Raw genomic sequence first — 11,822 nt, 5'->3', positions numbered from 1 at the left:
TCTTAAGACCATTAACCACAGTGTCTAGGTTGATGCTATCTCTACCATACTTAATAGCAGCTTTCACGTCAGAATAAGATTCAGGAATTGCATTCAATAGCACAATAGGGGTGTATGCATCAATGTTTTCATCACCAGTAAGTTTGATGTCTTGTATCAACTTGGTAAAATCATCAAGATTTTCATCAATGTTTTTGGAAAGATCCAATTTATAACGAAAAAACTTTTCTAAGAGAAAAAGCTTACTGGGTAAAGATGTTTCAGTATATAAATCCTCCAATTTTCTCCAAAGCTCTTTAGAGGTTTTTTGTTTTCCCACTTTTCTAAGAACATTATCAGAAAGGTTTAAAATAATGGATGAGTAGGCAAACTCATCATTTTCCAATTGTTTTTCTTCGGAAACATTTTCAGTGTATTTTCCGTCAATCGCTTTAAACACTTTTTGTTGGATTAAAATGCCTTTCATTTTCTGTTGCCAGATGGAAAAATCACTTTTCCCGTCAAAGGGTTGTAAACTATATCCGGCCATTTTGAAAATAATTAGAGGTAGAGGTCACTATTTTAAGGAAAACAGAGGTTTTGATTTTTAAGCAGAAAATGAAGAACTTTGGAAGATGGCAATCGCAGAAAAGGTCACACAGAATCAGGATATCGAAACAGAGACAGAAATTAATCAGTCAATTTCGGTAATAGTGCAGACAGCCAGAGTATTAACAATGTTCTCAGATCATCACAGGTCAAGATAATGAACACAAATCACGATTTCAAATCACAGATCAAGATATTAAACCAGAGAAGTGGCGAGAACAGGATATAGCAGTTATCGCAATAAATCTCACAAATCACAAAGAGAAAGAGAAATAAACAGGACCAAGGCCTTTCCAGCCTAACGCCCAGTCCAGATACCCGACGACCTCAGGGGTCCGGCCAGGAGGGTAGTTAGGGGGATAAGCACCTCGGTTATCAAACAGATATATAGTGCTGAAAAAATAAAAAACAGTAAATAGAGGAGGAGTTCAAGCGAGTTACCACCACCACGGCGCGGAGAGGATAGGAACAGTGCTCTGATACCACTGTTGGGTACGAAACCCACGGTGGTATCCTTTATCAACAAAGCCTAACCAACTATTACACTTGATATGGAGTACGAAACTCCTTTAAATTATTACAAACCGAGATTACAAATATAAGGAATAATACACAAAGTAAAGAGAGAGATAAGTGAATGAAAAACCGTGAGTTTAATGGCGGCTCAGGAACAAGCCAGATTCAGCAGAAACAAGGGTCACGGGTCACAAAGCTCCGAAACCACAAAACTCGGCCCACGGTTGCACCTCACACCGAGAGTAGATCACAGAGATCAAGACTGGAAACCCGCCTCACAGTACAGCCGTTCACTCAGAACAGTTTTATGGAAGGGTAGAGGTATTTCACTAGGATGGCTCGGTTATTTCTCTCTTACCCTCACCGGAGAACAATGGCCCCTATTTATTCGAGGAAATAGAGCCGTTGGACAGGAGGGTTTTGGGGTGGCTTTCCTTTAGCCATTGGTTTGGCTAAGGAAAGCCACCACCATTAACGGTGGTGGAAAATGGTAACAAGAATCTGACATAGGAAGCAGTAAGAAGAGAGAGGGAGATAGTGTATCTCATCGGCAGCGGCGCAGAGGAGTGAAATGAGAGAGGGAGAGTTGACTTAGGGTTAGGTTTGGGGGTTTAAGTAGTGTTACCTGGGTCGGGTCATGAGGGTCGGATACTGGGTCGGGTGAGGGCCTTCCGAGTGGGCCATGAGTTCAGTGGATCGAGATAATGGGCCTACCAGCAGATTGGGTCCTGGGCCACATATATACCAACAATCTTTTATAATATTTTTTTCTATTTTTAACATTATTCATGATTATATACTACTATTTTAATTTTTATAAAAATTTGCTTTGTATTAACTAAACCTTACTTTGTTTTTTGTTTTTTTTTAACATCTAGCTAAACCCTTTTAAAGTATCAAAATAGTTCTATTCGTCTAATAAGGGCCTATACTTGAGCCATTGTATTTACTACATTCTAAGATTTCAAATTTAGTTATGTATTATATTACTATTTACATGTTTCTCTAATGTGTAGTTAAGTGTTTTTGATTTATTCATATTGAAATAACTTTACTCATAAATCACTCTTTTTAAATTTTTCAAACACACTGCCACTGTCATATGATTGATAATTCATACTTTTTAATATTTTCCAAGATATATATATATATATATTCATATTGAAATGACTTTACTCATAAATCACTCTTTTTAAATTTTTCAAACACACTGCCACTGTAATATGATTGATAATTCATACTTTTTTAATAATTTTTTAGATAAAATTTCGTCTTTAATTTTTTTTTCTTTAAGAAATTTATTCAGTTAATACTAAATTTTATTTTATTTTTATAAGGAGTACCTTAAGCAAGGGTGTAATTGTTCTTTCACAATGAGGAACAAATACTTGTGGATTAATTCAACATACATAGTATAGATACGATTAAGGAAAGTAGAGCGTAATTTGGAATATTGCAATCCAAATGGAGATTGACTAAATAAAACCAACTGCGAAGTGTGAATGCAGGTATTTGAGAGCGGGTTAGTGAACGAATTGTGTTCCCATATTTAAACAACTATTTATGTTTCGAAAAATATTCCTCAAAAAACTCTCAGTTAAAGGAGACAAATTTATTGCATTCCCAAAAATTTTTTGGGGACACCTCAACAACTTATATGAACTACTTAATCCTGAAATACCATACTTTGGAATAATTGGAGCACTGATGTATCTTGCTAACCATTCAAGACCTGATACAACATTTGCTGTTAAATTATTAGCAAGATATAGTTTTTCACCAACACGAGGCATTGGAATGAAATTAAGTATATATAGTAAAACCTTTATAAATTAATAACCTTGGGACTATGAAATTTTATTAATTTAGAGAGATATTAATTTATGGATTAATTAATATTTTATTAATTAAAAGAGAGACTTTTTAAATTCAGCAAATTTAGTACATATGTACTGAAAATAAATGAATTCATATATGTTTCATTAATTATATTCATGCAGTAATAATTTTTTTGTAACTAATTAAATATATTCATGTATAATATCAATTCATTTTATACAATTAACTATTATATTCATAGACGCATGTATCAATTTATTGGAATTATTAAATATACATGTTTATATTAATTTGTTGCACTTAAATAACTATTATAGCCAATTAAATATATTCATGTTATGATGAATAAAATATATACTATATAAATCTCAATACGAAAATAAAATAATTTATAACACCCAACCATGTCTTCTCATCTAAAAGGCATCGCAAAATCATCCATGAATGATCCAATGCGTAAAGCATTACAAACTTTATAATTGAGCAAATTACCATAATATTTATAATTATAATATTTATGAATTATTAATTTAGAGTTTTAATGGGACCTAATATTTATAAAGGAATTTTTTGAAAAATTATTATCTTATTATCTTATCGAATTTGATGATTTTTTACAAAGGCCCAAGTCGGGACCAGAAGATTTTATTATTTTAGAGAGTTTATTAATTTATAAAAGTTTTACTATACTTTGTTATCTTAGAGTATGATGGATATGGAGTTATTCTATTCGAATGTATCCACTTCCAATCTAATTAGTTATGCAAGTGCTGGTTATTTATCTTATCCTCATAATGGACGATTGTAAACTGGCTATTTATTTATCTATGGTGGTACAAGAATTTCATGCAATCTATGAAATAAAAAATAATAACTGCATCATCAAATCATGCAGAAATTATAGCAATACATAAAGTGAGTGGAGAATGTGTTCGGTTTAGACCCATGATTCAAGACATCTAGGGGACTTGTATTATCATTTGAAAAGATAATCCTGATGATCCTATATGAAGATAAACGGCATGTATTGCTGAAGTGAAAGAAGGGTACATCAAAGGGGGTAGAACGGAACATATTTCACCAAAATTCTTCTTCACTCATGATCTTCAAAAGAATAATGATATTGATGTTCAACAAATCCGTTCAAGTGAGAATCTAGTAATGATATTTTAATGAGGGTGAGTAAAAACGCACTGCACTCTATTTTCTTGACCATGGTTTTTTCCACTGGGTTTTCTTGATAAGATTTTTAATGAGGCAATATATAATTGCGTAGTTGCCTCATTAAAGAATAAGGTACTCTTTTTCCTCCACTAGTTTTTGTCCATCCGGGTTTTGTTTGGTAAGGTTTTAAAAAGATATATTCTTGATTAATGAACATCCAATTGGGAATTTTATGAAATTTTAAAGTTTGTGAATGAACTCATCTTCATCTCCCTTACCTTTTACATTCTCTCATAAATTGTAAACTCTTGCGATTCCTCTCCCCTCATCAAAGATGAACTTTTGGTTGTAATCTTAGAACCTATAAATAGACCATTTTATTTTGTATGATAATATGATAAAATGATGATGGGACTGTTTTACCTTTCAAGGGCTTCAAAAATGCAATTTTACCCAGTAGATCTGCATCCTCTTGATCGGGTTCAGGTTGCCACTCGGGTCGAATCCAGCGACCCGCCTCCAATAACCCGAGACACATGGCAGATGTCAATTGGACAACAAAATCCCACTTTTTATATGCTATAAATACCCCATGCTCAATACATTTATAATACGCCGTTTCTACTTATTTCTTTACTTTAGATCGCTCAGACTTGCTAGCTCAACAGCGACCTGCTTACGCGACCTTGATATTAAGCACTAAATTAAGCATCGGAGGATATTAGTTGGGGGCTACCCCAACAAGCTTAACGATTTGCTTCTTTTTTCTCAGGGCTTACATCAATTTGGAAGAGGTAGCGACCTCGAAACCCTTGGAGGATCAGTTCATTTGGCCAAAGAAATTGTGTAGATTTCGACCCGAATCAAATGATATAAAAATATTTTCTTCTTTTCTTTCAATTAAAATTCTCATATTATTACAATTTTATATAGGTTTCATAAGAAATAACACATATTACTAGTGAATTTATATATTTATTATGACTTTACCTCAAATGCCAATTAATATATGGTTGATGAACCTTTGAACGTTCTCCAAATCCGCACGTGCGTAATCTCTTCCGAGGCGAGGCAAAAAAACCTTTCGAACAAGAGAACAACACAAATCAGATAGGCGGAACTCACCCCCTTCCATCTTAACCCAATTCGATTAACGTAGTTCACGTCCGCATTCGCCCAAACACACACACTCGAACGCTGGCACTGGCAGATCACACAGAATTAATTCGCCTGGATCACAGTTGCTCGCTTGTGCTGTGTTAACTCGGCTGAGTTGGAATCTTTCGAAGGTTTTTTTGGCGCCGCATGTGCCATTTGGAGGATTGATTCTAGGGCTTCCTTGTTTTGAGCTGCGATAAATTGTTGAATTTTGGGTCTGCAGAAGCTGGCTATGGACTACGAGTCGTACGATAGTAGTGGTCGGTAATTCTTCTTGAAAGCCCGAAGGATTTCGTTGTTTGTCAAGCAAATTAGGTTTCCTAGTGATTTGTTTAGTTTATCTGGGTTAGGGTTTGTACAAAAATTGGGGTTAGGGTTTGTGAGTTGCATGCATTGTTGTTCCTGGGGGCATATTAGTGATTAGGATTATAGTGACCGTACAAAATCGGGCGTTGGGGTATTAATTCTTGAATTTTCTCTCGAAGACTGCATTTTTTATTTGGCTCAGCATTTGGTTTCTGCTTTTATGTTTTAAACTTATTTGCAGGACAAAGTGTAGCCTGAGCCCAGGAAATAGAAGTTTTTATGTTATTATAAGTTTGACATGTTAGACATTCTCATCGGATTTTACCTTTATTAGTTCCGGATTCGTATTAGGACCCATTTTTTGTGGATGGTTAATCGCTATGCCTATGCCCAAGTTGTGTTGCATCAACGTTGTAGTTAAACACTGACTTTTCACCATGATAGCTAGAAGGATTTGTATTGTTTTCTTCAAATTTTGCAGTTGCTAGGTTGTAAAAAATTCAAAGGAAAAAGATTCGGGTCTGTAATAATGCAAGAATAGAATACGATTAAGTTCTATTTATGGACATGCCTTTCCTGTGAAAGAGTTGGAGAGTTTGAACCCACCTTTCTCCTGATAGAATTTTGTCTGGATTCATATGTCACTGGTTGTTGCTGTGGTTGTTTTACATTTTATTCATGTCAAGGAAGAAGGATTTTGATTTGGACCTTCTTTGTACTCTGATAAAGGTCCTGGTGGTGCCACTTGTTTGACAATTTAAACCTTATAGCTTGATCAAGTTTTTTGGACTTCATTCTTTTCAGAGAAATGGAGTTGGGTACACTTCATTAATGATTGCAATTTAGGCAAGTGGTGGGAACATGGAAAATCTGTACATGATTAAGCTGCATGACAATATCGCAAAATGTTTGACTAATGGTCATGAAGTATTCTTGTTGGGTGCATCAGTTAAAATCACTCATTAACGTGAATACCTCCAACTATTTTCAAAATTAAATACATATCATGAGTGCTTATTACACATGCAAATTTGGCTGCTTCAGTTATTCTTTCTCCTTCTTTTCCTCTCATTTTCTCTTTCTACAAAATGATGTAGGCTCACAGGACTAAGTATGTGATTCTTCATTAACTTATATAATGATCCATTAGAACATAAGGTATGAAGTTTTGTTTCACCATGATGTATAGATTTTACAGTATCACCTTGCTTTCCTGCTATTTATCAACATTGGTTAACCATCCATTGGATCTTGAATGTTGGAATTTTGTTTCTCTGTGACTTGTGGATTGAGCTGGATCACCTTGCACTCTCACTGTAAGCATATGGGGCTTTAGTATTATAATGATTTATAAGGTGTATTAATTTATGAGTTGGATCATTGTGAGCCAAGATCACCGCAGTATGTAACTAGTAAAGCCAATTTTGGCTAACAACCTCAGTTTACCACTAATATTAATTATTTTTGCAGAGCTCTGTATGTGAATGCATGATTTCTTATCTGGCATTTTATGTAACCGGATCCTTATAATTGTTTAAACTTTAGATGGCTTCTATTACTTTCTTCAAGTGCCAAAGTACGTTTTGTACTTGTTTTTTTAGGTTAGTGAGCTTTGTATATGAGGTATATTTATTTCCTTCCCTGTTTTGGTTTTGATACTGAGCAGGAACTGATGATGATTTTCCCCCACCACATGGTCCACATCAGAATAGAATGTCAAGAGGTGGCCGCATCTCTGGTAATGGAAGGCCTGCAGCCATGGGTTCTCTCCCGTACCCTAGAATGTATGATGAGACTGATATGCAAGCTAAAATTCACCAGCTTGAGCAAGAAGCATACAGTTCAGTTCTAAGAGCCTTTAAAGCTCAAGATGATGCCCTTTCTTGGGTACTGTTTGCATGTTGAGATCATGAATCTAATATGGCATATTTGTTTGATCAGGTTTATATGTCTGCTCAATGAAATGTATTTTCTTCAGGATAAGGAAGGTTTAATAACTGAGCTTAGGAAAGAGTTAAGATTATCAAATGAGGAGCACAGGGATATCCTCAGCAGGGTTAATGCAGATGAGACAATCAGAAAAATAAGGTTTTGTATATAAAACAAGCTTTGTTAGGAATCATGCCAAGTTCTTTAATTTAGTAAAATGACCCTTTTTTGGTTACCAAAAATTGGGAATATCAGGGAGTGGAGACAATCTGGTGGGCTTCGACCAGGCGCTCATGGTGCCAGTCAAGCCGTCCATGAGGCAGTGCCGAGTCCTTCTGTCTCAGCTTCTCGTAAAAAACAGAAGATTGCCCCATCATTGCCTTCTCAATCCTTTGGTGGGCCATCTCCTTTCAACACACAGCCAGTGGCTGCTGCTAACCAGCCATCCTCATCAGCCGCAAAGCGTGGACAGATGATGGGGCCAAAAGGCAAAAAGCACAAATCTGTGAGTTAGAAATTTCATCACTAATTGTAACCCTGCTATGAAGCTCCTGATGCTAATATTGAATAATTTGCTTTCCTGGTCAGATACCCCCAGGCTCATCTTCAATGAAAATGCAGTATCCACCTGGTCCAGCTGGAAGAGGTCAGTTTGGTAACCGCATTTCTTCTGGTGGCCTTACAAATCAACCTGCACAAGGAGGTTCGTTTGATCCATTGGTTGGAAGGAAAGTAAGGACCAGATGGCCTGACGATAATAATTTCTATGAAGCTTTGATAACTGACTATAATCCAGTTGAGGTATAGCTTACTTTTCAGTATTTATTGACTCTCGTTTTGCTCATTCTGTGCCTAAATTCACTATGTGGTTTTCCAGGGTCGACATGCTCTTGTTTATGACATAGGTACTGAAAATGAAACTTGGGAATGGGTGAACCTGTCTGAGGTAGACACTTGCTTCATTATCCTTCCTAGAACCTTGCGGATTCAATTTGTTTTTTTTGGATATTTTGAGCATTTTGTGTTGTCTTTGTTATGAATATGTCACTGTTGGTAATTGCATTCAGTTCTTATGTTATATGAATTAACAATAGATAAGCTATTTCTTATGTGTTGGGTGCAGTGTCTAAAAACAACTATTCCTGCTGCCATTGCGATGATCTATGTACTGCCATAGTAAAGTTGCATAGTGAATTTCTGGCGCTCGATTCATTATAATTTTGATGGTCTACTTTCCACCTTGCTAATTTCCAGGTCTTAGTTAATGCTCCATTAACTCCGCCACTGGTTATTTGTCTATTTGGTTGTGAAGTTATTATTATGAAGCAATGCAAAATTGTTGTTTTATTAAGTGGTTTAATGGCCCTACTTAAACATTACTGAAGTGATGATTATCATGCATTCTCGTCCACACTGTCCTTAATTGTCCTTGCGATATTTGAAGTATCTCTTGGGAGAGACTCACTCAAGACTAATTTATATTCCGACCAAAACTTTTGGTGGTCAAGGTTACTCCTCTCACTTAGTTATATCTCATTGGAACATTTTTCTTAATGCACACCTCATTTAGAGTTACACTTGAGCTATCAGCTATATGTGTATATTCATGTTGGACAACAAGCACTTTTGAAGTGTGGTTTCTGGATACCTAGTTTTAACCTGCAAAGCAAATGTAAAAATTTGGCTTACGGTATAGTTTGGATGATGTTATCTTGATATCACCTTTATTATTTTGATAATGAAGAAAACTTTCCTGTAATACCTCATTGAAATTTCCTTCTCGTGGGATGTCTTGTTTTGAGGCAAAGGGTATGTTTGATATAGGGAATAGGCTTTTTAGCATGGGGATAAAGTAAAGCTTAATAGCAATTTCTAGGACAAGAAAAATTTTCAACAAGAAGAAGAAATAGAAGCCAAGCTGAGTGCATTGGGTGTGCGAAATTTTCACACGTGTTGCCTTATAAAGTGTCTTTGCCAAGTAGCGTAAGCACCATTGTACAATAATAAGAAGAGAGAGATCTCTGCCACAGATGAAAGTATCAACTTGTAAATGATTAAGGAAACTATAGTGATCTTAGATTCTTAGCGAAGAACAGGGTTATGTTGAGTATTGCACTGATCCTTTGCCTTTTTATCTGTAGATTTCTCCAGAGGATATACAGTGGGAAGGTGAAGACCCGGGAATTTCTCGTCATGGAGGCTATGGTGGGCCAGCCCATGGAACGAGCCGACCTCTTGCTCGAGATAATCCTCCGGGTTCTGGAAGAGGGAGGGGACTAGCAAAAGGTCAATCCAGGAAGGACTTTCCACCATCGCAGAATGGCATTGGAAAGAAGGGACCTAACGACATTCAGTTGCTCCATACTGATACTCTAATCAAGGAGGTAGGCAATGGTGGTCTAGTATATATATTTTGGCAATTGCTACTTATTATTGAATTTGAAACTTGGCAGGTGGAGAGGGTTTTTGGTGCTACCCACCCTGACCCTGTGGAGATAGAGAAGGCAAAGAAAGTGCTGAAGGTTGAGATCTCTACATTTTCTACTATTTAATTTCATGCAAAATCTTCTATTTCAGATAGTTGTATTATTTTGCTTTTGGTGGAACAGGAGCAAGAGCTAGCACTTACTGATGCTCTTGCAAGGCTTGCAGACTTATCGGATGGTGAAAGTGGTATGCTTCTGCATTTATTTTTTCTTGATTCTTGTTTTGATCATTGACAGTTATATAATTTTTTCAGATAAACACTCTCTGTTTGCTATATGAACAGTCTAAATTGCTGATGCCTCAATGGTTGCTGACCTAAGATTACAATAAAACCTGATGTTTCCTGGTCAGTTTTTAGTGAACCCAAAGAAGGAAAAGCAGTTGTGCTTGATGTTCTCATCTCCGAGTGTGTCTAGGCATCCGATTGCTGGGAAGCTACCACTAATATGATAGCTACAAATTACAGTTATTTTTGGTCAATGACGTTGAGTGTTTGAAAGAGATAATAGGGAAAAGAAAACTAGAAAGAAAAAGCAAAAAAAATTATAAATAAATACAAAGAACAATAGCATACACTGTGTGACCATGATAATGCTGGTCTTTTGTTCACATGTATTGGCCTTTGAGTTGAAGATATCACACCTTTTAGTTTACAGGAAGAGATCACTGACAAACAACTGAAATCAAATCAATAATCTGAAAAAGCATGCCCCTACAGAAACTAAAGCATTGGAGAGTTTTCTTATGTTATGGATCCAAATGCACAAGAGCAGGCTCAAGTCCATTTTTATTAGTAAGACTTTTGATTGCTGAGTTAAGGCCGCTTCCAATATGACACTCTCTCAAGATGCTCAATTTGGAATGACTGAGCGGTTGGTTTATTTCTTGCTAACAACCATTTTTTATTGGAAATCTGTTGACAATGTACCAGGGGAAAAAATGGCAACACTTTTTAAAGCACTGCTCGGTGAAATAGTTAGGAACACTAACAATTGGTGTATTAATCTTCCAAAAGGACTGCAAGTTTTTGTTTGTCTGTAAATTTCAGTTTTGTGCTGTTTTTGTCTCTTTCATATTGCCAATGCAAATGGACTTGGCCAAACTTTGTATAAGTTGCACTACGTTCCTATTAGGAAAGATTTGCTAGTACATTTTGTTTAATTACAGTATCATCCCTGGTTACATGCTTCTCATCGTGATTCCTTGTGACAGACGAGGGTGGTCGCTTCTTACATGGGCAAGCAATGGACAGAGGTTAACTATGCAATAGCAAACATCTAGGGTCGGTAGATAGGGGGAAGGATGTAAGATAGTGTGGCAGTTAGTGCTGGAGTCAGGAGCCTGTATCTACTAACTATATCTCATCATGGAAAGTACAGATTGATTTAGAATTGTTGTATTATGCCAAATCCAGTTACATTCCCTTTAACTTCTTGATTGCTTTAGTTCAGTAATTTAGCATATAGACCAAACTATAGGTGGATGGATGGATGGATGGATTGTTTTGTCCTTTTAAGTTAGTGTTTTTGTAAAATATCTAGTGTTGACAATAGCATGTTGTTCATGTAAATCAATTTTGTTCCTGTGGGCTATTATTATATGTAGGTTTTGGTCTTGGATTTTACATACTGCTCTTTTCTTTTACAGTTTCCTGCTAATATTTGTAAAAGGTATTCTTACCCTACAGAAGTACTTCAACTTAATAAGTCTAATATTTATATGTATATATGTCTATGTAGGTATATATGAACATGTTTAGACAAATACAGAGAGGATTTGGGGACTGGTATGTTTTATGCAATGTTGCAAGGATAAGGGTATGTGGATATAGGCCA

The 11,822-nt window shown here is 35.9% G+C and overlaps 1 protein-coding gene across 3 annotated transcripts; it reads left to right on the top strand.

Annotated features, from left to right (window-relative positions):
• Positions 1-5,167: 5,167 nt before the first annotated feature.
• On the top strand, positions 5,168-11,611 carry LOC105173374 (protein EMSY-LIKE 3). 3 transcript variants are annotated; one of them, XM_011095085.3, is made up of 10 exons: positions 5,168-5,529; positions 7,238-7,458; positions 7,550-7,659; positions 7,756-8,005; positions 8,089-8,301; positions 8,378-8,446; positions 9,642-9,884; positions 9,954-10,022; positions 10,110-10,173; positions 11,200-11,611. In XM_011095085.3, the coding sequence occupies exons 2-10, from the start codon at positions 7,285-7,287 to the stop codon at positions 11,244-11,246; spliced, it is 1,239 nt and encodes a 412-aa protein (XP_011093387.1). In that variant the 5' UTR covers positions 5,168-5,529; positions 7,238-7,284; the 3' UTR covers positions 11,247-11,611. The 3 variants fall into 3 exon arrangements, with proteins under 3 accessions (XP_011093387.1, XP_011093386.1, XP_020553622.1); XM_011095084.3 differs by having other exon boundaries at positions 5,169-5,525; XM_020697963.2 differs by lacking the exon at positions 5,168-5,529 and having other exon boundaries at positions 7,274-7,411; positions 7,513-7,659.
• Positions 11,612-11,822: the final 211 nt, after the last annotated feature.

This window comes from Sesamum indicum, linkage group LG11 (genome assembly GCF_026168435.1).
Source record: "Sesamum indicum cultivar Baizhima isolate 11 linkage group LG11, ASM2616843v1, whole genome shotgun sequence".
Classification (NCBI taxonomy): Eukaryota; Viridiplantae; Streptophyta; class Magnoliopsida; order Lamiales; family Pedaliaceae; genus Sesamum; species Sesamum indicum.
This window is presented reverse-complemented; position numbering and strand designations above follow the sequence as displayed.